Here is a 25,629-nt window from a genome sequence, read left to right as displayed (position 1 = left end):
GGTGTCGGAGTAACTATGATTTCATAGAGGGTCTCTATCCGCAGACCAGGGTCCAGAACGGGCGCGTTTCTCACTAAAATGAGACAAGAGAGGCAAGATTGACTGTCAGCGACAAGGAGAATCTCCCAGTATCCTTTCCAATAATAATAAAACCTGTTCAGCCCCGGACTGAGATAGTACGACCACTAAAGTCAAGTACCACGAACTAATAATTAATCGCGCCGCGCTCGATCCGACCTTTCCCACTTCCTCTCCCTCCTCCTCCCTTCTCGTCCTTATCGTCGCAGCTCGCCCATCGTCCGTCGCATGTGCGATGAATAAAACCCCCCCATGGCGCAGGCGGAGGCTCTGAGTGCGCCTGGAGACGGCCCAGGGTTGGTCTCGGTCTCACGGGCTTCGACCGTCCCCGCGATCGTCACCAGTGACCCCTCGGGTTTGACCACCAACAACAACGATCACGGTATCGCAGACGAGTCCAGTCCCATCACGCCAGTGCGATCTGGACTGACACGAACTTCCCAGTCGTTTCCCATTGGTAAGTTTTTGTCACAAGACGCCGTGATCTGACCTGTCCGGCACCTCACGCCTCGTGTCCCGAGCCCCCGGAAGCTCCGGGTGATGTTGCGCAAGGATCACAATTCGCTGACTGCTGCTTGCTTTTTCTCTGCCAGGATCTGCAGCGTCTGATGTTGCTTCCGGTTCAAGCGGGAATCAGCAAGATGCGACCAGCACTGCGAGGAAGCCCTTGCGCCCAGGCCCTGCGCCTTATGGCTCTGGCTCCGGTTCTGGCCTCGTTGGCAGGAATTCCACATCATCCCCGACCATTCTAGAGAGCGCTGAGTCCAGCGCGATTGATCCGTTGTCTCAAGTAAGGACGTCCTGTTTTCCAAGACTTCTGCAACATGTGAGCACTAGTGGCTGATTGCATTGGTTTGCGACCAATACAGCACATTATCAAGCGCACCAATACCCAAAAGTCGATTCCGCTAAGACTATTGGGGAGAGCGTCTTACGAGGCTGAAGCTGGCGGCTCCGACAGATACAGCCCTGTCGACCAGGGTCTGAACCGCGGCGATCAGGCACCGCAGAGGCCTCTTATCAAAGAAAAGAAGTACGTCCTGCTTGCCCCCGTGAAAGCGAGCTGCATATGCACATCGGATTTGGAAATCTTCATCTCCGAATTGCGCATATAACATCTTGATGCACCCCGCTTTGCCTTGTCCCACTCTGCTCCGGAGTGCCTGTTTTCAATGGCAAATCAAGCTGACTATCGCATAGAAAAGGTGTTTCCTTCCTGAGTCGCATTCTTCCCGGCAAAAAGAAAGATCTATTCTCCGATGAAGAAGACAATGTATCGGAAATGGGTAATGCGCGCAATGATGCTCCAGCCGCTGCGCAACCGATAGGCTTCTTTCCTAGGTTTCCACCGCCACCAAAGTACGCCCGAGTTAGGGCTCATTACAAGAAAGAGAAGACCTTTAACCGGCTGTTTCAAGCCCAGGAGCTGGAGGGTGTTGATAGTCCCGCCCTAGTCAAGGAAGACGAGCGCCCTCAAACAGGAGATTCGCAAAAAAGCAAAGCTGCCGGGAAAGCCATTTGGGCCTTGTGCTTTTCGAAAGATGGCAGGTATCTCGCGGCCGCTGGTCAAGACCGCAAAGTTCGAGTCTGGCAGGTCATCACAAACCCGGAAGATCGTGACACTAGTGAATCCGATGGTGAGGGGGATGATTTGCCACGGCTAAAAGCGCCAGTCTTCAAGCCAAAGCCGGTTCAGGTGTATGACAGCCACAGCGGAAGCATTCTTGATTTGAGCTGGAGCAAGGTATTGAGTTCTGCCAACTTGTTCAACTGCGCTCGCTAATCCCGCTAGAATAACTTCCTCCTTTCCTCGTCAATGGACAAAACCGTGCGGCTATGGCATGTTTCTCGACCAGAGTGTCTGTGCTGCTTCAAACACAGTGATTTTGTGACGTCAATTCAATTCCATCCCCGCGATGACCGCTTCTTTCTTGCAGGATCTTTGGACATGAAACTTCGACTTTGGAGCATTCCAGATAAGAGCGTGGCATTCAATGTGACGGTCCCGGATATGATTACATCTGTTTCCTTCACTCCTGACGGAAGGCACTCGATGGCCGGATGTCTCAATGGGATGCTAAACATATACGAAACGGATGGCCTGAAACCAGCTGGGAGCATCCATGTTCGCTCGGCTCGCGGGCGCAACGCGAAGGGCAGTAAGATTACTGGTATCGACTCTATGGTTCTGCCTCGAGGTGACCCGGAGGGCGCGGTGAAACTTCTAATCACGAGCAACGATTCGCGCATCCGCCTCTATGACTTTCGGGACCGGACTCTGGAAGCCAAGTTTCGCGGTAACGAGAACACTTGCAGCCAGATTCGGGCTACCTTCAGCGACGACGGAAAGCATGTAATTTGCGGCAGTGAGGATCGTAGGGCATATATATGGCCGCTGGGCCCAGTTGAGAAAGATGCTGATAAACGGGCCTTTGAGGTCCTTGACACTCAATCGTCGATAGTAACGGCTGCCATCATGGCGCCAAGTTCGACGAAGCAGGTGCTAGGGATTTCAGAAGATCCGATTTACGACCTCTGCAACCCGCCACCGATAACACTTGAGAGCAACACCAAGAAGGGAAACGCTCGACAGAATCGCTTATCAACGGCCAGCAAGCTGGCTCAAGAGTCGCCCGGATTCCTCTCACGTTCGACGCATCCAGATGGGAATATCATCATCGCAGCCGACTACTCAGGAAAGATCAAGGTCTTCCGGCAGGACTGTGCTTATCATAAGCGTAGATATGATAGTTGGGACACCCATTCGACGATCTCACGGCGGCTCCTGCGCCGGTCCAACTCGGCGCGACACAGCATTGCCTCGTCCATTGGCAAGGAGTCTTCTCACAAGACGCCATCGGAGCGGATTATCTCATGGCGCAACTCGGTAGTTGGACATGACAGCACGAACAACAAAGACCGTCAGCCGCCTAGGACGCGAAGTCCGTCTCCTCAGAAGGTTATGCGAGGGGTTTCTCGGAACTCAAGTCCGGGACGCGGTTCATCTGGCGCACGAGGCGAATCCCGCTCAACGTATACTGCGTCTCCGCCACCATCAGCGTACAAATCATCATTCTCAAGCCCACGGTCAAGCTTTGCCGAGAAGCAAAAACGCACCAGCGCCGGCACTAAATCAGAAGACCCCCGCGCGGCGCCTGCGCCTCAGTCAGCAGCTGCAGTAATCAGAGGGGGAGACGTCAAGGACAATCCACTCTGGCTACAAGGTGACCAGAGCTATGCCTTCTACAGCAAGATCACCCAGGACGCGCTCGCTGTTCACCGTAACTCCCCCGGACTCTTGGATCCAAATCCACGGCCTAGTCCGGAACGAAAGCTCACTAGGGCTAGCATACTCAGCAGCGAGTATGCGTCGTCAAATGCCTCTGAAGCTGACAACGACGTTCTAAGGTGCGACAGCTGTTGGGGCACAAATTTCAAGGCGACCAAGGGCCGAAATGGCAAGCAGCGGTTGATATGCGTGCGTTGTTCCCGGCCCATCTCTTCGATGGCGGAATAATAGTATCGCTTTACACTTGTCTTCACTCACACAAAACTCCCCATCTTTGGCTTTATTTCTGGCTCGGACATAGGCGGATATGGTATATATAGGCGGTATGGTTTATGATTCACTTCATTTAGATGCATTGGCGTCGATGTAGGTCGCATTTTGGTTTTGGATTTCTTGGGCTTTGCACAACTGTATTTAGCAATTTTGGCACCTTGCATGTATAGTAACGATTAGGATGAGAAGACATGAGCATTTATGTCTTCATTTATTCTGTTGCCTAATGTCAGACTCGTTTACCAAGACATGGCACTGCTCGCTGCTGCAGCCCTCTATCTCCTACTATGGAGCTCCCATCCACCGCCAAGGCCCTACCGAAACTCACCACCAAGCCCAGTTCCGCTACTACTATCATCTTCTCCCGCCGTCACTCCACAATCCCGAACTCGCCATTTCTACCACAAGAGAACGCCCAACCCCGCGGACACAGTCACTACAGAAAGACCGCAACAGGTCCGCAACCAGGTCCGACCTCACAAAGAGTACAGACAGTATTGATCGAGCGACACGAAATAGAACACAAGAGAAAATGACTTCAGGCCCTTACCTCTCAACCTCCGCCGCCTACCTCAAGGAATCCTCTCTCCTCCTACAGGCATACCCAAACTCTGTAAGTCCCAGCACCAAACCCTGCGAATCCCAACAAGTGCACTAACAAATCGCCCAGACCCGGATAACAACAAAATACACCTTCTCCAAATCCTCCCCCTCGACCTCCTCCCAGAAATCCAAAGCCGAATCCACACCATCAACACAGCCATCCACACCCGTCGCACCAATCGCAAACCTCGTCCTCAAAACATACAACTCCGAGTCCGGGATATGCTTGAAATACCGCACGAATAAAGCCGCTGAGGTTGGGCGGTTGATTACAGCGCTGGGATTACTCGCGGGCGGTGCGGATATGGCGAGCCTGAATGGGCCCGTTGCTGCTGCAGGGGGCGATGTGGAGATGACGGGGACTGGGCAAGGTGAGGAGGTTGCGGCTACGACCTCGGCTCCTGCTCCGGCGAGTGCGGGTGCGAATACCGGTGCGGGTGTTGGGAAAGGGAAGGGCAAGGGCAAGAAGAAGGGCAAGAAATGAGCGTGGGCCTGTGTGTATTGCGTTTTGTTGTGATCAGAGATACCATCTACCTGTTATCATGCTAGGCTTGACTGAGAGATGTTACGGGACGTGGAAGTCTGCCTTGACGTCTTGACTTAAGAATACTCCAGAGTTGATATGCACAAGAGCATTCAGTGTGGTCAAAGATGCGTTTCGAGTATCTACGCATGCGCGGTCTACAGATGTACAGTGTGACAAAATAACTATCCAATGTACAATTGATATCCTATTCAATAAATACATGCCGCATCCCATACCAGTGCGCATGAGACAAGACAATTTAGACATTAAACAAAAGAAACCCGCCTATTCAAACGCCGAACCATGCGTATCCTTCAGTAATCATCAAGCAATGAACAAACATAAAAATGGAGAGGGGTATAAAGTTGCGCCGTCTAAAAGTCCTCGTCGAAGGACAAACCGTTGCCACTGCTGGCCTTGCTCTCGTCCTGCTTGGTGTCCTTCTTGGTGCTGGCCATGACACCGGCCTTCTGGTAGTCGCCGACACGCTTCTCGAAGAAGTTGGTCTTACCGGCCAGAGAGATGGTCTCCATGAAGTCGAAAGGGTTGCTGGCGTTAAAGTATTTCTGGTTGCCGAGAGCGACCAGGAGACGGTCGGCGACAAACTCGATGTACTGGCACATGAGCTTGGCGTTCATGCCGAGAAGCGCCACGGGAAGAGCATCCGTCAGGAACTCCTTCTCAATAGCGACAGCCTCGACGATGATGTCCTCAACAACCTTCTTGGACGGGCGCCAGTTCAGGTGAGAGAAGAGCAGGCAGGCAAAGTCAGTGTGAAGACCCTCGTCACGAGAGATAAGCTCGTTGGAGAAGGTAAGACCGGGCATCAAGCCACGCTTCTTCAGCCAGAAGATGGAGGCGAAAGAGCCGGAGAAGAAAATACCCTCGACGGCAGCAAAGGCGACGAGACGCTGGGCGAAGGTGGACTCCTTGTCCTGAATCCACTTGATAGCCCAGTCGGCCTTCTTGCGAATGCAGGGAACTATTCCAAGTCAGCGCGTGCTCATAAATTGTGATCCGAGGAACATACTAGTATCAATGGCATCGAAGAGGTAAGTGCGCTGCTTGGGCTCCTTGATGTAGGTGTCGATCAGGAGAGAGTAGGTCTCGGCGTGGATGTTCTCGATCATGATTTGGAAACCGTAGAAGCAACGGGCCTCGGGAATCTGTACTTCACCGCTGAAGCGCTCGAGCAGATTCTCGTTGACAATGCCATCGGAAGCGGCGAAGAAAGCCAGGACATGGGAGATGAAGTAGCGCTCGTCCTCGTTCAGGCGGTTGTTCCAGTCGTGCAGGTCCTTGGAAAGATCGATTTCTTCAGCGGTCCAGAAAGAAGCCTCAGCTTTCTTGTACATCTGCCAGATCTATATATCGCAAGGATGCGTCAGTGGACGTGGTTTAAAAGGCGGGAAGAATTTTCCACTTTACGCGTGACGCGTAGCGTGGCGTAGGTACCGACCTCATGGTACTTGATGGGGAACAAGACGAATCGGTGAGGGTTCTCTTGGAGCAGAGGCTCGTTGGCCTCGATGGCCTGAATGTCAAGAGCAGCCTTGGACATCTCAGTGGGCTTCTCCGCAGACTTGGTGACCGGCGCGTCGATGGGGGTGGAGACGGGGGCGTTCTCCTTGCCGACAGCTTCGAAGTTGAGCTTCTTGACAGGAGAGTCGTTCATCTTGAGGTTCTCGAGGGAGTTAGCAGCCTGTGAAGAGCAATTGTGAGCTACTAGTTGTAAACCAGCGACGCGTCTGGAGCCGACGAGGCGTGATGGATCGACGTACCTGCTTTGAGGGAGTAACTTGCGCAGACATTGTGAAGAATAACTAGAAGCAGATAAAGACAGTGCTGAAGGAGGAATTGATCACACCAACAACAGAATGCTTCAGTCTTTTGGGGAATGGGATGGGGAGAAAACAGGTACTGAGGAGGGAGGAGAGAAGAACATGATATAGCCGGCTAAAGACGCGAGGCGACGCGATCACGTGTCGAAGCTACTAGCGCGTTTTGGTGGCCGACCAATTTAGGTTGCAGCGGACCTGCAGCCTGAGCCTCTACTGGGAGTCTGGGACCGCGTTTTTACCACACAACATGACGATGTCGGAGTCTCAGACCACCGCTCATCAATTCAACCCGGTTTTGCAATCTCCACTGAATCCTAGCTTAGCTTGTTCATTGGCTGAGAGGCTGTTCAGAGGAACTATTGCGTATGTCGACTCCCGCACTGCTACTGATTTTATCTTATCAGATCATCTAAGTCGCGTCTCGTAAACATCTCGGCCATGTTCCAACTCCCAACCCTAGAACATATACTCAGTAGTTGCTGGATAACTTGCAAAGGATTTCGCGCTATTATTCCTGACCAATGTAGTGGTGTGGCCATGTCAACCACTCTATAACCCTACGCCGTATGCTGGAGCTGTTGCACAAGGCATGCACATGTGCTAGCCAGGGCGTCTCTATCCAGCGGCCCAGCCACGGTCTCCTTACATGTTTACCGACAATTAATACCCACTAGCCCCCACACGTCTTGAAACCAACCCTTATGAATCATCGAGTAAGCTAGCTTTACTCCGAAGGAACGGATTGTTTACGCGCTTGTCGACGCGACTTTGAACGCCCATTTGTAGATCTAGCCCGCCTCGGCGTCGGATTTACGGATAACGCCAAGTATCTCGCTGTCATATGGAGCCATGGGTAGAGCCCCGACTTGGTTAGATTAATTGAGTGGAATGAAGGTGGAGTGTTGTTCAGCCCGATCGTTTTCTGGATGTTCGCAGATGCCAGACGCGTCGAGACGTGGAGCTTGAAGCGTGTTTGTCGGTCGTCCTACCTTATTCCGTACCTACGGTTGAAGTTGAAACTGCACCGAAATGTATCCCTTTGAAATGGAAAATGGTGCATTATTGCTTCTTCGACCTCTACGTTTTGTTCTATAAACGGTAATCCAACATCAACGCTGTTTATATACATTCCAAAGCGCCAATCGTGAATGCCGAGACGTCTATTCCCACGGTTTGATGCAAATCCAACCCTAGAGACGGGACTTAAGCGAGTCTGAAAGGAACCTGTCCTCCGCCCGACGCATGAGCTTGTTAGTTTGCTCAGCTAAGCTGAGAGTCAGGATCTGCATGTCTGTCAGTAGCTGCTCGCAAATTCAAGCCGAAGTACTCACGGTATGGGGTAGGATGCGGGCTAAGTGAGCGAAGTAACCCTTGTAGATGGCAAGGAGACCTTCTGTGCGAATCGTTTTTGCGAGGCAATCGAATACGCCCTTGTACAAATTACCGGTCTGGTTGTACATTCTCGACATGATCGTGTCTAAAACATGTTAGATCCGATCGAAGTTTTCAGTAACTCGAGGTGCCGAGCGCGGACATACCAGGAGGGTGCATCACGCAGCAAACCACAAATCCGGATGCTGTACTGCTGGCCAGGTGAAGGGCCGGGCCTTCCTCCATGCCTAGATGCTTCACCAAGCGTCTCTTCGCGAAGAAATATGTAGGCAGCTGAACGGAACTACCGAAACCAGTTCGCACCATTGCCGCTCCCACACCACGGTATAGTCCGCCTACTCCCTCCGAAGCGAAGATCTTCCGCAGGCCATCGAACGAGTTTCGGTACTGATGTTGCGTACCGACGGGGAGGAAGGGAGAGAATGACTGAAGACGGGTTTTGACGAGGAAAAATGGTGAGCCTGCAGCGGCACCGATGATACCTGACGAGGCGCCAGCGAAAACGTTGATACCAAGGGATTGGATATTCGCATCGTTGTACACGGCAGTCGTGAGCCCTTTACGAATTGGCTCGTAGAAGCCCAGACGGCAACCATTAAGAAGGACTTGGTAGATGTACTATGTCTCCTGTCAGTTTTGTTACGCCATGTCCAACGCTGTACCGACGTACTGCCGACCCAATTCCTCGGAACAAACCTCGAGGACCCTCATTTTGCAGGATGACTTTGACGCCGTGCAAGACACCCTTATACTTCTTGACTGCTTCCGACTTCGCCTGTAATTCTCCCTGCAGTTGTAGACTACGCGCAACAGCTGTTAGGAGCAGCCCAATGCGACAAAGGCCTAGGGTCATAGATCGCATACCGGATCTTCACTGTCTCGAAACTGTGTGTGACGGTGACTGCGCCGCATGCTGCAACACCTCCGGCAATAAACGCGCTGACCAATTGGAACAATATCAGTGCTATTCGTAAAGTAGGAAAGGTGCAGCATACCCGGTCGTTGTAGACATATTGAATCGGGCCGCCGTAAGCGGAGACGACCGGTCAAGGGTTTTGGAGCGGCGGCGAGAGAGGGATGTCGTTTATAGCGAATCGAGGTGAAGAGAGTGGGAAGCACCTGCGACGGTGAAAAGAGCAAGGAGTGAAGCGATAAATCAACAGGAAGCGTATCAAGCGCCTGGAATTATTATAAATGCTGACCGCGACCTCGGATTGCCTTTGGAGAGATGAGCCTTAACCTGCATGATTGGCCCAACTGACCGACCGATCTCGGTCTCTTCCCCGTTTGTAGCCGCCGGAACGGAACAACTCTTGATACGCGCAAGCTGCAAACGCGCCTAAGAAGCTTTAATAAACACCAGGAACAAAGAGGCTGGAGAAGCTTGGAACCTTAGCTCAGGAACCCAGGAACCGTGACCTTCAGTCAGTATAGTGTCGCCAGGCTTAGCTTTGGACCTTACATTTACCAATCAGCGGCTCTGCCAATAAAGACTCAGATAACCGTCAAAGATGGCAGAAGGTGGCCAGTCAACGCCACAGCTCCCGCAAGCTACACAAGAGACACAGAAGGTGTCGGATGTCATCCGTAGTTATCGGCCCACAAAGGTTGGATAGGTTTTGTTCGTTTAATATTGCAGGTCTAATGGAACATTTCCTAGGTGTTCAAATCGTCCAAGCAGGACAGCTATGTAACATCACTTGATTTCGATGACCGCGGAGAGTTCGTCGTCTCGTCTGGCGACGATGAAATAATTCAAATATTCGACGTTAAGGACGGTAAAATGACCAAGTCGGTTCCTAGCAAGAAATACGGCGCGCACCTGGCTAGGTTTACCCATCATCCTCGTCAAGTCCTCCATGCCAGTACGAAAGTTGATGGTATGTTTAGAGGAACACCACGATTGCTGCTTGCTAACCTGATTAGACTCATTGCGATTACTCGACTTGCACAGTGAATCCTATATACGCTACTTCTCTGGCCATACAGACAAAGTGACGTGTTTGGCGCTATCGCCCGGCAGCGACTCGCTGATTTCATGCTCCAAAGATGATACAGTCTCTGTCTGGGATCTGAGCTCTAGATACGCCCAGGGCAAACTGAAGATCTCGACTCCATACCTCGTCGCCTTCGACCCTACCGCATCGGTGATTGCTATCGCTTCTCAATCGACCTCTTCCATTGCCCTTTATGACTTCCGAAACTACGACAAATCTCCATTCTCAAACTTCGATCTCGCCAAGTACGAAGAAAGATATACGCCTTCGACGCGCGGCAGAGCATGGACGCGCCTTGAGTTCTCCAACGACGGGAAGTACTTACTAGTCGGAACAGACTATCATGGTCACTTTGTCCTCGACGCCTTCGAGGGTGAACTGAAGGCTTTCCTGGTGGGCAAGAATGGTTCACCGGGCAGGGCCGCTCCCGTTTCAACTACCGGAAAGCCTCTCGGACAGGGAGATGCGTGCTTTACCCCAGAGGGCAGATATATCATTGGAGGGTCGGGTGATCACCATGAGATGGTCGTATGGGATCTACAACAGACTCCAGACACCAACCTCTGTTTGCCGCCAATGGTCAAGTTGCCGCATCGAGCCCGAACCGCCATAATCGAATACAACCCACGATTCAACATGATTGCTTCTGCAGATAAAGAAGTCTATTTTTGGCTTCCAGAAGACCTTTCTAAACCAGTCTAAGAACTAGACTGGTCATTGAAGTACGACATACATTGTCGATAATAGGGCACTTGGCAACAAACAACAGCCAGCGACTGTATATATTATGTGAACATGGCCGGCCTGCTATCCGATTCGAATATAAGGGATGTCTAGTTCTTTCGGCCCTTTTCCTTTCCTATCAAACTCCGTGCTGTATCGCACACCCAGATCAACGGTCCCTTCAAATTATCGTCATTCCTATGCTCTTCGATCATAGTTTCGACTTGTTTGACCACCGTGCGGTTGCTCGTTATGGTCATTATACCCGATACCCATCCGTACATGAATACGCTGGTATTGATGTCAGACAGTATCTCCTCCACTTTACGAGCTATTGGAGGCAACTTTGACTTCCCAGATTCGATAGCCGGACTTGTATCGATTATCCTGATGGGAAGGTTCAGCTGAGAAGGTACTGGATAGCCTGACACTTTTTGAAGTTCTTCAGCGAGAGAGGCTGACTTTCTGGCGGTGAAGGGCTGATCTCCCATCAATATTGTCATTCGTTTTCTCTCGGTTTCTGTTCCGATTGTTTCGACGATCTCTCGCATTCTTCTAGCAGCCTCACTTGTGCATATGAGCTCGTGCGATTCCATCGCTGGCCATAGCTCCGCTAATAGCAAAGGCCGTTCATGTTCCATCTCAATCTGCCGATTGATAGCCTTGTGATGCTGCGTGGAGGGGGCAATGTTCTTGCAATGCGACAGATCTGAAACAATGGCGAGTAATAGGGTGCAATCAACATTGAGGATTGGTGTGAACCTCTTGAACCGGTTGGGAAGGAGGTTTCGAACTTCATCCTTAACAGAACCAACACCATCTTGTACTGCGGTATCTTGGCTGTCAGCCTTGACATAGGGTTGCGGAGCAAATGCATCCTCCCCACAGCTGACTACCACGCCATAGCCGCGTATAGCTTTTAGAAGATCATCAATCTCAGGACTTGATCCTTCCTCCACCTTCGGAATCACAAACCGCAGCTTCGGCCGCCTGTAATTAACCCACACTAGGTTCGCAGCTTTCCGCATATCACTCGCGAGCTTGAGCAGTTCAATCTCGTCATCGTCATCATCGGTATCGTGGTTCTGCAGAACCGTCCGCTCCTCCCCATTCGAATCAACATCCGAATCCCCCTCCCACCCTTTCTTCGCCATCTCGAACAAGAGCCTCGTTTCCGAAATCGTAGAAACCTTCACCCACTCCTCCCCGTCATCTGCCACGATGTCCACAAACACACTCCTCTTATTCTTATTCTTTCCTTTTTTACTCTTCTCTCCCTCCCCAGATGCACACGGCGCCTCCCCATCCCAGTAAAACCTCTTCCCAAAGGCAACAAGCCCCGTGCAACTCCTCTTCGCAATCGTCCAGACAGCCTCGTAGAATGGTAAATTCGAGGACCTCAGTGCGTGAATACACCTCGAGTCGGCGTCTGTAGGCTCCGCGACCGAATCCCCATCCTCCGCCTGTGCATGTCCATCGGAGTTTGCGTTTCCCGGCCCGTTTTGAGATTGAGCCCGCCCCGCATCGAGCTGCCCCTGCAGCCTTTCCAGTGTCTTTAACTCAGAGAGGACATTTGAGCGCAGTGATCGCACTTCAACAACTTGTGGATTCCGCTGGGTTTCGGCGAGCAGGGCCGTGAAGGCGTCGAGTTCGGAGAGGAGGGTGCGGCATCGCGTGACCAGTGCGTGGGCTAGGCTGTGCCCAGTTGTGTTTTCAAGATCCTGGGCGTGGTCAATGTTGTGAGAGAACTGAAGTTTCTGATTCGGTTCCGAGTCCCGAGAATCGGGGTTTGTGTCCTCATTCAGGGAGGTGTCATTTTGGTTGTTGCCCCGCATCGTGTTGTTTTTGAGGGTTTTATGGATGCGGGGAGAGTTTGGCGGCGGATGTTCCTTTGAAAGCTAATGAGGCTGTACTCGAAGCACTACCACCCATCCGCCGTATGAGTCATAGTATATCTGCTAGATTATAGCTAGCTTCCGGGAGAGGAAGCCTAGTGTATGTCATGCGCTTCAATTTTTGTTTATACAAGGTAGAATTGCAGGTACAAGGCGTCGTTCACCTTCGTCGCCAAAAGCAGACTCAACAAATTATATGTATAGTGGGTTAAGACATAGAGATATAAACCTGGAGAACACCGAATTTTAACGCCCCGATATGCCTTCCAAGTTGAGTACAGTAAAGATCCAATGACCTCGTTCCACCATCGTTCAGTCAGGTAATTTGCGCAAATAAGTCATTCTGAGGCCATATCAGTACAGAAACGCTGTGACAAGTCGTCAAGTTTCATTGAGGCCACAGCTCGGAGAAGACACAGAGTTTAATCCATATTCTTCGTCAATGCTTTCCTCTCGGTTGAGTTGCGCGGCGACTCGTCCTCATCGTCGGACCACCTGTCACCGTCTTCACCAACAGCAAAGATCGTCTCACCATCCAATGACTCTCGAGTTCGTGCAGCGGAGGGAACTGGCTTTGGGGGTACCGGTGACAGGTCGCGACGTGGCTCAGGAGAGTGTTCATCTAGGCCACCAAGGGCGTCCTCTTCATCCAACGCTCCGTTGAAAGATCGGATCTCAAACCCATCATCATCTTGAGCAAGCTATAGAATGTGTTAGCAACTTCCGAGTCCTTGCTCTGGTCTTGATTCCTCACCTCATCACTCATTGCGAAGCGTCTGTTGTTGGCGGTGGGTCGCCAGAGATAGGCAATGAACGCCAGGTCAACGAGATAGACAACGCTCAGCCAACCATCCAACACAAACCATCGGTTCTTCCAGTGATCAGGCAAAAAGTCGGCTTCGGTGCGGCTAGCGAAGGCCATCGCATTGATGAAGATGAAGCCAAAGAGCACGATAATGCTGCCCAAAAGACAGTACCATAACTTCTTGTACATTAAGGCCTTCGTCTTCTGCTTTCGGTCGATGAGGTCTTTCATCGTTGCGTTTAAAGAGCTCAAAGTCCATACGTAGAAGGCAGTCAAGGTAGCCGCCAGAGGAAGCTCAATGAACAGAATCAGAATGCCTGCCGCTTCGGGGGTGATGGACAAGCTCGCAACGGCGTAAATAACGGCGAAAACAAAGTGCGTTATGGCGAGAATACGAACATATATCATAGTCCGTCCCAATGAGGGCTTGACCACACCGTAACCCATGCAGACAATGAGAAGAAGGAAGAAGGAGAAGGAGGTGCGCATAGCGTTGAGGACAGCGACAATAACCATCAGTACTTTTGCTCCAATGTTCAACCCATGTCGATTTTGGAAGTCTGCCTGATGTTAGCTGAGTCCCTAAGAAGGATTCATAGCCAACTAACCGTAGAAGCCCCATGTCATCAACTGCTCTAGAATCAGGAAAACCAGAATAGCAGTTATGTAGTTTTGCACGGGTACTGGTATCTATTAGCAACAGACCAAGAACCCTGCGAGTATACACACAAATATCGTGGCGGTTTTGGACGTATAAGAATGCCCAATACAGGCCAATGACTGCATAAACGATGGTCAAGCCTCCATAGAAAGGCAGTTTCGCAATTTGCGCCGCCGGAAGCTCGCCGTACGAGTTCCGGAATTCTACCACGGCCCGGTAGTCCTCACCAGAATACGCATACGTGCTCACGCAGTAGTAGCCGGTCTTCTTTATGGGATAGTTTATTGCTTCCGGGTTCTTGAGGTGTACTGCTTGCGATATTATACGGAACTGCGCGGCTTCGGTGGCGTTCGGGGCGAGGAGGAAAGAGCCGAGTTGTCCTTCGGTACATAAATCGGCTTTAACGCTGGCTTCGTCGCAAATTGACTGATATTCCTAGCCATGGGATGAGCACTTGTCCGGCAACGGCAGAGTTATCGCATACCTCGGGATCTTCGGAAACACGTCTTCCAATTAAATGTTCATCGGTCCATTCGAATATCACAAGACTGGCAAGGGGATCCTCGCCGGCAGTGGATTTGGCGAACTTGGTCAAAATGAAGGGGTCGACACTACCTCCCCAGGCCTTGCGGCTATACATGCCCGAACATTGTATCCGACGGGAAGGATCTTGTGTCTGCGACCAAAAACATCAGAGCGTGATCAACAGTAATAGCACTCAATGCATACCAATTCTGCTTCGTTCGCAAGAGCCTGGCCTGCCAGCAAGGCAGATACCCCAAGCGTCCTAATCCAGCTTCTCATCTTGACTTCGCTTGGAGCTAACACGCGGCTCCCTGATGAGCAGAAATGGTCCTAGTTCAAACGAGAGACCATAGAAAACTACGGTAGTAAATCAAATAGTAAGGATGACGCTTTCAGGCAACATGGAAGGCTTCTCAGATAAGCTAGCTATGCCCGCGGATGGAAATGTGGCTGTACCTCCGTCTCAGTAGCTTGCTGACACGCTAATAATATTCCCCGGCATCGAATGCAGTACATAAATAAAGTCACGTGAAATCTCCACATTCCACTCTTTTTTCTACATGCAAGCCCCTCCAGGACTTTTTGCAATCAGGTGGAAGCCCTTGAAATCGCAAAGATGCCCGGCAAGCAGCTATCAAATACATGTGTGGACTGTCGAAATGCCGACTCCGTTCTGACCATTCGGGGTCGCTCTCTCTGCAGGTTTGTATCTTGTTCCGCTTCTTGACTACGTATCTTACTGACTCTTCTTCCCCGCATAGAGAGTGCTATATACGGTTTGTTGGATATAAGGTGTTCAAGCGCATGGAAAAGTATCGCCTTCGGAGAGATCTACCGATGAATGGTCCATGTCCGGTTCTTCTACCTTTGTCCTACGGCCTGTCCTCGTCGGTTCTATTGCATATGGTTCACGCGCAAATCGAGAGGCTGCACTCGAAGCCTCACGCGCCACCGGGCTTTGAACTGCAGGTCCTCATAGTCGAACCATCGAGTATATCTCCGTTGTCTCCGCCACATAACGAGGCCTTCCAGCTGCTACAGCAGCAATATCCTCACGCCTCCTTCACCAAGCTTCCGCTACACGGCGTCTTTGAACATGTCCCCGGCTTAGGCGACATTCTCAAGGAATACGCCGGCCCAGGATTCACAGATGATGTTTCACTATCTCCGAAGGATCACCTTGACGCGTTTCGTGCGTCTATAACGTCGGCTACTTCTATTGCCGACGTCGACTCAGTCTTACTTAACAGGCTCATTGTCTCCTTTGCGAAGAGTCTCGGTTGCCTCGGCATCATATGGGGAGACTCGGACGATCGACTTGCTGCGAAGACACTTGCTAGTGTTTCTAAAGGCCGTGGTTCCTCACTGACATGGCAGGTTTCTGACGGAACATCTCCGTTCGGCTTGGAGTTTACTTTTCCGCTTCGGGACTTGTTCACCTCTGAGTTGCAAAACTACGCCAATTTCTTCCCTGAACTTACCGACGTCATCATCCCGGATGCTCCTCTCTCCGACAACATTTTGACTAAGAACTTGTCCATTGATCAGCTGATGATGCGCTACGTTTCGTCTCAGGGAGCGAAGTACCCCGGTGTGATGTCCAATGTAACAAGGACCGCGAATAAACTTGAAGCATCTCGAATGGCCACGGACGGATCGCGATGTGCTCTGTGTGATACCCTTGTCTGCAACCCTGAAGGGACGTCAAGCCACTTTCAACTGGCCACCGACTCAACCAAGTTTTGCTATGCCTGTGAACGATCCCGCCCCGAGCTCAATTGAACGGCAGAGCGCACGGGTTGATAAACAAGTGAACAACATCAGATTCAATTTAGCTAAATGCACCACAAAGGTTACTAGCGAACCCTTCAGACCTTTCAGCACTATCTTCGAACAGGGTCATTTCCAGCGATCCCAGTTTCCAGATCATCTTCTCGACGCGCTGACCTACCGTGCTGGCCTTTCCGAGATTTTGACCTTTGCGGCTCCTTCCCACGTGTAGCATGCGCCTCTGAATCATATCGATCGAACTCATCGGGCAGGCTTGGATCGATACTGGTTTGTTCTTGCCGTGTAATATTGCGGGCGCCCTTCTCCCGGAGGTATTTTTCGAGAGCGATGGCATTGCGCGTATTGCATTTGTATGCAGCATCCGCTATGTCTCCCACGAAAGGTACCAACCCGATGAGGAAGTCAATTATGATGTTGATCGTCATCTGGGTTCGAAGCCGAGCCGGGAGTCCTCCGTCGATGCCTTCGCAGGTCTTTAGTACCATCATTGCCAGCGCAGCATCGGCCGCATCTCCAATACTAGGACGCGGTCAGATTCAAGTTGTCCTGGTTCACTGTATTGTGACTCACAAAGGGATCAGGCCAATCACACTCCCCCATCCAAACTTCAGGCCACAGAGGCTGAAAAGGGCAAGGTCTAGCCTGTACGCTCGTCGTTTGACGCGTGTGAGGACTTTGCTATCATTTTCGGATAGGCCAGGTGGGATGGCTTTGCGTCTTTTCTGCGTCTTTTTTCCAAAGGTACGGCCTAGGCGTGATGCAGGAACTTCTTCGAAATAGGGATCCTATCATGCGAGCTGTGTTAGATGCAATACAAATAGTGATCATACTAGTCATGGGCTCACCTCTTGTCCAAAGTGGTTTCTGGCTGACTCGGCGAGGATCTTCTTCCCCACAAAGTTGAAGAGAAATGACATGACTTGCGAATATCTGAGAAAATGGTAGTACAGTAATTGTTGAAATGTGTGATAGATTTTATTCTGTAGAGCTATTCTGCAAGCTCACTAGGAAGGGGTAAAGGGGTTTACATTTGAGTTTTACAAAAGATATACCTCATCGGATCACCGTTCTTGGGCAGCTGAAATCGACGTCATCGGCGGCTGTCCCATCTGGTTTGCTCAGCTCCTACTACAGATGAAATCACGTGCTGGCACTCGCCACAACACAGCACAGCACACCTTAGCACGGCCACTGGCCCACTTCAGGCACATCATAGCTGTGAGTCTCTGGCCAACTACCTGACGCATCCCTCTTCATCCATCTGCTCCTCGCATTTGTCGGTGACCGGAATAGTTGATACCCTATCGCGTACGCTCTGCTCCCAATAACTGTCTGCTTCAGGGTTGGCGCTTCGCCAAGCACCTCTCCTTGAAGCTGCACGAGTGCTCTCTAAGCTGCGTCTCTTGACGACCTGCTTTCCAGCGACCTCGGAATATCACTCGGCCATACAGGCCGTCTTGAAATGCCAAAGCACGCTCTTCACTATGACAGAAACAAAGATGCAACTGGAGGACTGTAAGTTTTGTTTTTGACTGCAATACCTCGCTTCTTTCCCGATTTCGAGCACGCGCTAACAGTGATTGGAAACAGGGCTAGATGACTTATGTGTCCGCTTCATTATAAATCTGCCTCGCGAAGAATTGGAATCAGTTGAGCGGATATGTTTCCAAGTCGAAGAAGCACAATGGTTCTACGAAGATTTCATCCGGCCGTTGGACCCCGCCCTTCCTTCGCTATCCCTGAAGGCTTTCGCCTTGCGGATTTTCCAGCATTGTCCGCTCATGGCTAGCTGGTCTCGCTATCACCACATGACCGCCTTTTCCGAGTTCCTGGCGTACAAAACTCGAGTTCCTGTTCGTGGAGCTATCATGTTGAACCAGGAAATGGATGAAGTGGTTCTGGTCAAGGGTTGGAAAAAGGGCGCAAACTGGAGTTTTCCCCGAGGTAAAATCAACAAGGACGAGAAAGACCTTGATTGCGCGATTCGTGAGGTCTACGAAGAGACTGGCTATGATGTGCGGGAGGCTGGCCTGGTTTCAGATGACGAGAACGTTAAGTTCATCGAGATCACCATGCGTGAACAGCACATGCGGCTATACGTTTTTCGTGGTGTCCCACAAGATGCCTATTTCGAGCCTCGCACAAGAAAGGAGATCAGTAAGATTGAATGGTGGAAGCTCACCGATCTGCCGACCTTGAAAAAAGGCAAGCAGTTTGATCAGGCTGCTAACGCGAACAAATTCTACATGGTTGCGCCTTTCCTCCATCCCCTCAAAAAATGGATTGCGCAGCAGAAGAAGCTGGATCCGAAAGCGCAATTGGATATAAATCAGGTGCTTATAGAGGCGGAGGTATCAATGGACGAAGGCCTTCAGACCATCAACGTTAATCATGTGTCGAGCCAAATGCCCCTTGAGGTGGCCGTTCCAAGTGACCTACCAGAAGTGGCAACAACTCAGGACGCGTCTGCGCATCTCAAACGGCTCCTCAATGTCAACCCCAATATTCCAACGCCGGAACCTGTCCAGGCCTTGTCCAATGCCGACCCAGCTTCTTCGAGATCGCACGCTCTCCTCGAATTATTGAGAAGCGGTACTTCCCCAAATCCTCCATCGGGGCCATCGCAACCGCCTAGGAATGGGTTCCAGTTGCCACATCCTTCCTCTGGACCCTTTCCTGGCTTTCCTCCACAGTTTGGGCCGGTGGAAAATATACCACAGATTCCGCCTCCCTGTCGTGATTTCCCTCAAATTCCATTCTCAGCAGCGGATCAGAATGTGCCTCGGATGCCGCAAGGCTTTCCAGCGGCTCATCACCTAGTGCCTCCAGGTGGATACCCAGGCCCCTTTAGTTCACCTCATCAACCTCCCGCACCGCCAAGGCCCTTTCCACCAGGATCATATTCAGGACCCCCACCTGCGCCGGCTCCAGCTCCCTACCAGCGGACGGGGGATCCCCAGTTCTCGCAGTCAACCCAGCCACGCCAAGTTCAAGGAGCTGCTGTACCGCCTGCTAGCAAACTACCTCCACCGAAGCTCACGAGTCATTCATTGGCGCTGTTGAACGTGTTCAAAGAGCAAACCCCGAAAACCTCCTTTGCAAGCTTAGTACCGCAGCCTGAGTCGTCACCAAAGGTTGAGCGCAAGCCTTCCGCCCATCAAGATCAATTGCTTAGCTTGCTGAAAGGACCGCCTAGGCCAATCAGTTCACAACCGGCTTCGCGACCGGCGGAGCTCTCGGCGCAGCCTGCTTCTCCGGGGAAAAGGCAGATTCTTCAACGTCCCAACACTGACTCAATCCTCAGTCAACAAGCCCCTCAACAGACAAGCAAAGATGGTTGGACATCGGCCACGGTATCTGGCCCACTAAATACGCCACATTTCGAGGCTATTCCGAAGTCAACTGTAAGAAAGAAGAATGACTCGAGGCGTCAGGTCAACCGAGACAAACAGTCACAGCCTTTAGCTTCGCCCATCACGATTCTACCCAGACCCCAAAGTGCTAAGAGGGAACAAATCCCAAGCCCAACTCCAACGCCTCCTGCCCCAACTTCTGCGAGCCCGCGGACTCGTCCCATCAAGGCCAAGTCACCTGAACCTCCAAAGGCGTGGCAACCACAGATCCTGCGTCGTTCAGATAAAGTGGATATCCATGGCATATTGCCTATACGTCCGAAAGATGCGGAAGAAAACCATGAGACAGCCGATTTCTCCAACTCTCCTGCCATCCAGGCAGTTCCTATTCCGCAACCTGATACATACCGACGGCCGAGCCAAACACCGGCCCAAAGAGAAGCCCTGCTCTCGCTTTTTGGTAAATCGGCACCTTCTCCGAAGCCCTCTCCCACGGCGTTGAACTTGCAAACCTCCGTCCCAAAGCATTCAGGGACTCCTTCCCTTGTGAGCCCACTGACGCCTCTCCACCAACCGGTTGGGAATGGAGCTTCCAACGTTGACAGAGTTGCGTCGCCAGCTAATAAGGCATTTTTACTTGGTTTTTTGGAAGGAGTTGCTAAAGGGAGCAAATAAGCTCTTTGTCTGTTTGAAGCTATTTAACCTCACGTGTCTGTATTTTAGACCTAACATAGTACATCATCATCCTTCAACGAGGCCAAATCGATCTTTGACCTCGTTCGTCAACCCCAAACCATTATGTCATTCGTAAATTATATTGCCGGTGTACACCGCCATTTTATATAGTCCCCGCATAACCGGCAGTCAGTTGATCTGTAACATCTCAAAGCTTCACCAGAAATAGAGCGGAGGCCAACATGATGCGCCCGGTGACATCTACGCGCTCAATATGCGCCCATTGCTCGTCTGGATGGCGCATGTTCTCAACTACTCGGCGATCACAAGCTCCTCCATCACCACCTCAAGCAGGCTACGCTCGTCTCACAAACCGGGGCTTGATCTCCATCACAGGCGCGGATAGTACACAATTCCTCCAGGGCCTAATCACGCAGAATATGTTTATGGCCAATGACCCACAGCGCAAAGTCCTCCGTCAAACTGGCTTCTACGCCGCGTTCCTGAACTCCACCGGCCGAATCCTCAACGACGGATTTATCTACCCGCTGCCGGGAGCAGATGAGCCGGGGTGGCTTGTGGAGGTCGATAAGGAAGAGGTTTCGAAGCTTCTGAAGCATTTGAAGAAACATAAACTGCGCGCCAAGTTACGGCTCCGCGCTTTGGACGACGGCGAGCGAACGATTTGGGCGAGCTGGAAGAACCACTCTGAGCCGCGCTGGGCGGCGTATAACCTGGAGACACCTAGTCCTTCGCCGTTTCCTACGCATGCATCGGTCACTGGGTGTATTGATACAAGGGCGCCTGGATTCGGAGCCCGTCTTGTTGTTCCCGGGGGGGAAGACCTCCGGACACATTTTCGGGACGAGGACGAGATACATATTCCTGCTACGGGTGAGGAAGTTGGTCTGGATGTGTATACTGTTCGGCGCATGCTTCACGGTGTTGCCGAGGGCCAGTCCGAGGTTGTTTCCGAGTCGGCGCTGGCGTTAGAATATAACCTGGATATGATGCGTGGGGTCGATTTCCGGAAGGGATGTTACCTCGGTCAGGAACTCACCATCCGGACACATCATCGCGGTGTTGTGCGCAAGCGCATTCTGCCTGTCCAGCTGTATAAGGATGATTTGCCTGCGGCATCTGATACCCCAGTTTACAACCCCTCCATGGATATCCAAATTCCACCATCCCAGACAAACATCGTCAAGGACGGCGCGCGCAAGGGGCGCAGCGCGGGAAAGTTCTTGAATGGCATTGGCAACATCGGGCTTGCGCTATGTCGGCTAGAGATGATGACTGATTTGACCCTCACGGGGGAGCCTAGCCAATTTGATCCTAAGCAGGAGTTCAAGATCTCGTGGGAGGGTGATCCTGAGGGGTCGGATCCTCTGAGCCAGGAAATTGGAGAGGTAAAGGTCAAGGCTATAGTGCCATCATGGACGAGGGAGTTTGTCCTCTCTGGTGTTGCGAAGAAGAGCGCCGCCAATAACCAAGAAGGTCTCCGGGCGAAGGATTATCTAGAGCAACTGGAGGAGGAAGAGTCTCAGTCTCAGCGGTAGGGCTGTAGCTGTTTTTGCTGTAAACTACTGTACATTATTTATTCTCGCCTTGTATAAATTAACGCCAGACAATGCCTAGGAAGAAATAAGCCACCAAGAACAATGCAATGCATGGGTATCTCAAATGATCATCCACATAAATCGTACGACGCCTCGTCTATACGAAACCAATCAATCAGGCCCTGCCAGCGGCTTCAGCCGCATCCGCCTCCTCATCCTCCTTCCTTAGCTGTTCCTCAAGTGCCCTCCGCTCCTTTTCACGCTGCGCATTTTTCAACCGCATCAACGTGATTTCTTCCAAGCTAGGTGTCTTTGCGGCGCCATTTGTTGACTCGGCAGCGGGGGCAGCGGGAGCAGCTTTAGCACCACCCGACGCCGCAGACGCAAAAGAACCAAAGGAAGGCGCCTTTCCCGGTTTCCCGCCGGTTCCTGCATTTTTGAGCCCGGCAAAGCTGGACGTAGGCTTGGGAGCTGCTGCCGGCTCTCGCGTACTATGCGCTTGCGGCGAAGGAGCGGCTTGCCCGTCTGAATGACTTGACGGAGACGCAGAGCCACTGTTCCGTCCCGCTAGATCTGGCTTCTCGCCGGTGGCCCAGAAAACAGAGTCGATAACATTCCAGTCGTTTTCTGTCTTCGAGAGACTTTCATGCATAAATTTCTCGCTGTCCAGCACGGCGGTATGCGCGCTAACAATGGACGCAAAGACAATCAGGCCGGATGCAACGGTCTTCTTCTCCTTCTTATCTCCAACTCGCTGCCGCCTGTCCTTAAGGACAAGAACACTCTCAATCGTCCCGAACGGCGCAAACAAGGCCATGAGGCGGTCCTTGTCTAGACCTGTTCCTCGGCCTTCCCTAACCCAGCGCACTTTGACTGCACGCTCTTGCTCGGGAACATTGGTGCCGCCCTCATGCGACCGATCAACACGCTTCGAGCTCCGGTCTTGAGCCCGTTGCTTCTCTTCTTCTTCTTCGCGTATCCGTTTCTCATCCTCCTCCACCTCCTTTCGCAACTTCTCCTCTGCCTCTCGTCGTCTTCGCCGCCCATCCTCCGCAATCCGCTCAATCTCCCTCGCGAGTTTTTCCTCCGCCTCATTCTCGTCAACCGTAGCTCCCCATGTCCTCTTCACACCTCTTTGCCTACCGGCGGCCTCCGCAGCGCCAGCCCGCTCCCTCGCCTCCAGATCCTCCCTCATCTTCCTTTTCGCCGCATCCATCATCTCAAACTCATTCTGTTTCCGCTGCCGCGCCTCCCGCGCATTATCGTATAGCCCGCGCACTGCGGGATCAGAGAGGACATCGTTGGCGATTTGCAGGAGATGGAACTTGTCGAGGTCGGCTTGTGACGGGTTGGTGATCTTGTCCGGATGGTACTTGAGAGCAGTACGTCGGTATGCGCGTCGTATTTCAGACTCGTTGGCTGCGGGTGAAATGTCGAGGAGGGCATAAAAGTCGTGCGCGCCTGACGTCGCGTGGGATTTCAGGTCGTCGGTTGGCATTTTGGCGGTTGTCTGGTGTTAAGACTCCGTAGTAATCAAAATAAAAAAGGGCGGTTTTATATATAGAGTAAAGACAGTGCGAGGTCTAGCAGTGATGTATTCCGTAGTTTGATAATGAGCGAGTGAGCTTGAAGCTCCAAGTACGAGATAGAAATGCCGCGGGCTTCAAGCTTGGCACTAAACTCCTTTGGGTGCGCTGAGCTGCCGCTGATAGATGGCCCAGGCACTCCATAGTGTAAACAACCCTCAACACCTTCTCCAGCTCTCCATAACAACTTCAGGAACACTGCTCCTAAGACTCTGTTCTGTGGGCGTTTGATCTGCAAAATTACTCTTGGCGCCCACTTTCCCTGGCCCGCGGCAGTGACCTACAATATATATATATTTGCTACATGCTTCATTTCCGGTCAAACATTGAGCAAGCTAACACTACCACGTTCTGATCAAGATTGAACTACAATGCCAATGATGTTGGAAGCTCGTATCAGGCCAGGCTCCTAATCTGCCACTCTGAGAAGTTGGAATTGATCGGAGCATGAGTTGGGTGAAGAAGGCTACTTCGGACCCTCGGCTATATGTCTCGACAGCCCAGCTTCTAGTAACCGACCATCCAATCGAAGCTCGGAGTCATCGGCATCTAATATCTATAAATTGGTCCATGTTTCTGGATTATACCAAAGGCTCAAACTCAACAACAAGCTGAAGTCATTGAAGATGTTTGCCAGGTTAACTAGTCCCCGCTGCCTATTGCAGCCGACTATACAGAGAAGCGTGCGGCGCTTGTCATCATCCGCAGCGCGAGGGAACAGCAACACACAAGGACCCTTAGCTGGTATCACAGTTGTCAGCCTTGAGCAGGCAATTGCGGCCCCGTTCTGTACCCGACAACTGGCCGATATGGGCGCGCGGGTGATCAAGGTCGAACGACCGGGGGCGGGCGACTTTGCGCGCGGATACGATACAAGAGTCAATGGACTGGCCTCACATTTTGTCTGGACGAATAGATCCAAGGAAAGTCTGGCATTGGATGTGAAGAAGCCCGAAGATCATGATATCCTGATGCGCCTGGTCAGCAAGGCGGATGTACTCGTACAGAATCTCGCCCCAGGTGCTAGCGCCAGGCTAGGTTTTTCATTTGAGACCCTGAAAGAGAAGCACCCGTCTCTCATTGTCTGCGATATTTCGGGCTACGGTCAAGACGGACCTTATCGAGACAAGAAAGCCTACGATCTCCTTGTTCAAAGCGAGGCCGGCATGCTCTCTGTTACAGGGACAGGCAAGGAGCCTGCCAAAGTGGGCATCTCGATAGCGGACATCGCATCAGGCATGTACGCCTATAGCAGCATCCTGGCTGCTCTGATGCAGCGCTCCAAGACAGGCAGCGGATCCCATATTGACATCTCCATGCTCGAGAGCATGGTTGAGTGGATGGGATTTCCCATGTACTACGCCTTCAACGGCGCGCCAGGCCCTGTACCAGCAGGCGCCTCTCACGCCTCCATATACCCCTACGGACCCTTCGAAACAGGCAGTGGCTCCGTCATGCTAGGAATCCAGAACGAGCGGGAATGGGCGAACTTCTGCACGCTCGTCCTGTCACAGCCCGATCTCGCACAAGATCCCCGGTTCTCAAATAATTCGCTGCGCGTACAGAACCGCGAGAAGCTTAAAGAGATTATACATAAGTCCTTTGCTGATGTCACGGCCGAGGAAGCTACGCGCCGGCTCGATAAGGCTGCTATCGCCAATGCGAACGTGAATGACATGCAGGGCGTGTGGGAACATGCACAGCTCAAGGCGAGGAATCGGTGGACGGAGGTGAAGACGTCTGAGGGGCCTATGCCGGCTCTTCTTCCGCCAGGGTTTAGTCCACATGGAGGATTCCGGCCGCGTATGGATGCTGTGCCGGAGGTTGGAGAGCACAACGAGTCGATCCTTGCGGAGTTGGGGATTAAGCGGAAATGAAGCGATGAGTAGATAGATAAGCATGTCAGTGTAAATATCCAAAGAACTAGAGAATAACCTGCTTGTCTGATTGAGAAGGCCCTAACACTAAGTAATCGCTCTTATTAACTCACATCCATGAACTATATCATATTGTAACATTGGCACTGTGGATCTAGGTATGGCGGCTGGGGAGCAGAT

The 25,629-nt window shown here is 51.8% G+C and overlaps 13 protein-coding genes across 13 annotated transcripts; 7 read left to right on the top strand and 6 right to left on the bottom strand.

Moving 5' to 3' along the window:
- Positions 1–71: 71 nt before the first annotated feature.
- Positions 72–1,277, top strand: BDW74DRAFT_22395 (uncharacterized protein). The gene is made up of 3 exons (XM_073732253.1): positions 72–535; positions 681–868; positions 948–1,277. The coding sequence occupies exons 1-3, from the start codon at positions 331–333 to the stop codon at positions 1,191–1,193; spliced, it is 639 nt and encodes a 212-aa protein (XP_073583561.1). The 5' UTR covers positions 72–330; the 3' UTR covers positions 1,194–1,277.
- On the top strand, positions 1,278–3,708 carry BDW74DRAFT_22396 (WD40 repeat domain-containing protein). Its single transcript, XM_073732254.1, has 2 exons — positions 1,278–1,822; positions 1,871–3,708. Exons 1-2 carry the CDS (start codon positions 1,361–1,363, stop codon positions 3,593–3,595), a joined length of 2,187 nt encoding a protein of 728 aa, XP_073583560.1. The 5' UTR covers positions 1,278–1,360; the 3' UTR covers positions 3,596–3,708.
- Positions 3,709–4,030: 322 nt separating this feature from the next.
- On the top strand, positions 4,031–4,949 carry BDW74DRAFT_153587 (SRP9/SRP21 family protein). The gene is made up of 2 exons (XM_073724545.1): positions 4,031–4,253; positions 4,311–4,949. Exons 1-2 carry the CDS (start codon positions 4,173–4,175, stop codon positions 4,725–4,727), a joined length of 498 nt encoding a protein of 165 aa, XP_073583559.1. The 5' UTR covers positions 4,031–4,172; the 3' UTR covers positions 4,728–4,949.
- Positions 4,936–6,676, bottom strand: BDW74DRAFT_22370 (ribonucleotide-diphosphate reductase subunit RNR2). Its single transcript, XM_073732252.1, has 4 exons — positions 6,551–6,676; positions 6,229–6,471; positions 5,800–6,133; positions 4,936–5,751 (listed from the first exon to the last, which is right to left on the bottom strand). Exons 1-4 carry the CDS (start codon positions 6,578–6,580, stop codon positions 5,144–5,146), a joined length of 1,215 nt encoding a protein of 404 aa, XP_073583558.1. The 5' UTR covers positions 6,581–6,676; the 3' UTR covers positions 4,936–5,143.
- A 948-nt stretch (positions 6,677–7,624) lies between these two features.
- On the bottom strand, positions 7,625–9,215 carry BDW74DRAFT_153583 (putative mitochondrial oxaloacetate transporter (Oac)). The gene is made up of 6 exons (XM_073724544.1): positions 8,998–9,215; positions 8,867–8,941; positions 8,673–8,802; positions 8,149–8,620; positions 7,942–8,087; positions 7,625–7,893 (listed from the first exon to the last, which is right to left on the bottom strand). Exons 1-6 carry the CDS (start codon positions 9,012–9,014, stop codon positions 7,801–7,803), a joined length of 933 nt encoding a protein of 310 aa, XP_073583557.1. The 5' UTR covers positions 9,015–9,215; the 3' UTR covers positions 7,625–7,800.
- A 298-nt stretch (positions 9,216–9,513) lies between these two features.
- BDW74DRAFT_178405 (WD-repeat containing protein SWD2) lies at positions 9,514–10,701 on the top strand (the record flags this gene model as incomplete). The annotated part of the gene is made up of 3 exons (XM_073729197.1): positions 9,514–9,609; positions 9,663–9,882; positions 9,929–10,701. 3 exons carry the CDS (start codon positions 9,514–9,516, stop codon positions 10,699–10,701), a joined length of 1,089 nt encoding a protein of 362 aa, XP_073583556.1.
- A 21-nt stretch (positions 10,702–10,722) lies between these two features.
- On the bottom strand, positions 10,723–12,798 carry BDW74DRAFT_22332 (uncharacterized protein). The gene has a single exon (XM_073732251.1). The coding sequence runs from the start codon at positions 12,555–12,557 to the stop codon at positions 10,833–10,835; it is 1,725 nt and encodes a 574-aa protein (XP_073583555.1). The 5' UTR covers positions 12,558–12,798; the 3' UTR covers positions 10,723–10,832.
- Positions 12,799–15,055, bottom strand: BDW74DRAFT_22331 (putative integral membrane protein (Ptm1)). The gene is made up of 6 exons (XM_073732250.1): positions 14,813–15,055; positions 14,568–14,759; positions 14,152–14,518; positions 14,031–14,105; positions 13,372–13,982; positions 12,799–13,318 (listed from the first exon to the last, which is right to left on the bottom strand). The coding sequence occupies exons 1-6, from the start codon at positions 14,885–14,887 to the stop codon at positions 13,040–13,042; spliced, it is 1,599 nt and encodes a 532-aa protein (XP_073583554.1). The 5' UTR covers positions 14,888–15,055; the 3' UTR covers positions 12,799–13,039.
- Positions 15,056–15,217: 162 nt separating this feature from the next.
- BDW74DRAFT_22312 (uncharacterized protein) lies at positions 15,218–16,417 on the top strand. Its single transcript, XM_073732249.1, has 2 exons — positions 15,218–15,310; positions 15,370–16,417. The coding sequence occupies exons 1-2, from the start codon at positions 15,225–15,227 to the stop codon at positions 16,388–16,390; spliced, it is 1,107 nt and encodes a 368-aa protein (XP_073583553.1). The 5' UTR covers positions 15,218–15,224; the 3' UTR covers positions 16,391–16,417.
- A 23-nt stretch (positions 16,418–16,440) lies between these two features.
- Positions 16,441–17,402, bottom strand: BDW74DRAFT_22305 (DUF4112 domain-containing protein). The gene is made up of 3 exons (XM_073732248.1): positions 17,245–17,402; positions 16,970–17,184; positions 16,441–16,918 (listed from the first exon to the last, which is right to left on the bottom strand). The coding sequence occupies exons 1-3, from the start codon at positions 17,314–17,316 to the stop codon at positions 16,492–16,494; spliced, it is 714 nt and encodes a 237-aa protein (XP_073583552.1). The 5' UTR covers positions 17,317–17,402; the 3' UTR covers positions 16,441–16,491.
- A 481-nt stretch (positions 17,403–17,883) lies between these two features.
- BDW74DRAFT_168033 (decapping enzyme complex catalytic subunit DCP2) lies at positions 17,884–21,986 on the top strand (the record flags this gene model as incomplete). Its single annotated transcript, XM_073726765.1, has 5 exons — positions 17,884–17,914; positions 17,990–18,246; positions 18,280–18,307; positions 18,344–20,363; positions 20,657–21,986. The coding sequence occupies 5 exons, from the start codon at positions 17,884–17,886 to the stop codon at positions 21,984–21,986; spliced, it is 3,666 nt and encodes a 1,221-aa protein (XP_073583551.1).
- An 88-nt stretch (positions 21,987–22,074) lies between these two features.
- Positions 22,075–23,580, bottom strand: BDW74DRAFT_22293 (putative cell cycle control protein (Cwf23)). Its single transcript, XM_073732247.1, has one exon. The coding sequence runs from the start codon at positions 23,482–23,484 to the stop codon at positions 22,162–22,164; it is 1,323 nt and encodes a 440-aa protein (XP_073583550.1). The 5' UTR covers positions 23,485–23,580; the 3' UTR covers positions 22,075–22,161.
- Positions 23,581–23,762: 182 nt separating this feature from the next.
- On the top strand, positions 23,763–25,537 carry BDW74DRAFT_22219 (CaiB/BaiF CoA transferase family protein). The gene has a single exon (XM_073732246.1). It carries the CDS (start codon positions 24,199–24,201, stop codon positions 25,447–25,449), a length of 1,251 nt encoding a protein of 416 aa, XP_073583549.1. The 5' UTR covers positions 23,763–24,198; the 3' UTR covers positions 25,450–25,537.
- Positions 25,538–25,629: the final 92 nt, after the last annotated feature.

This window comes from Aspergillus multicolor (assembly GCF_047715735.1).
Source record: "Aspergillus multicolor strain CBS 133.54 unplaced genomic scaffold BDW74scaffold_13, whole genome shotgun sequence".
Taxonomy (NCBI): domain Eukaryota; kingdom Fungi; phylum Ascomycota; class Eurotiomycetes; order Eurotiales; family Aspergillaceae; genus Aspergillus; species Aspergillus multicolor.
The sequence above is the reverse complement of the archived record's forward strand: the minus strand, read 5'-3'. Positions and strand labels throughout refer to the sequence as shown.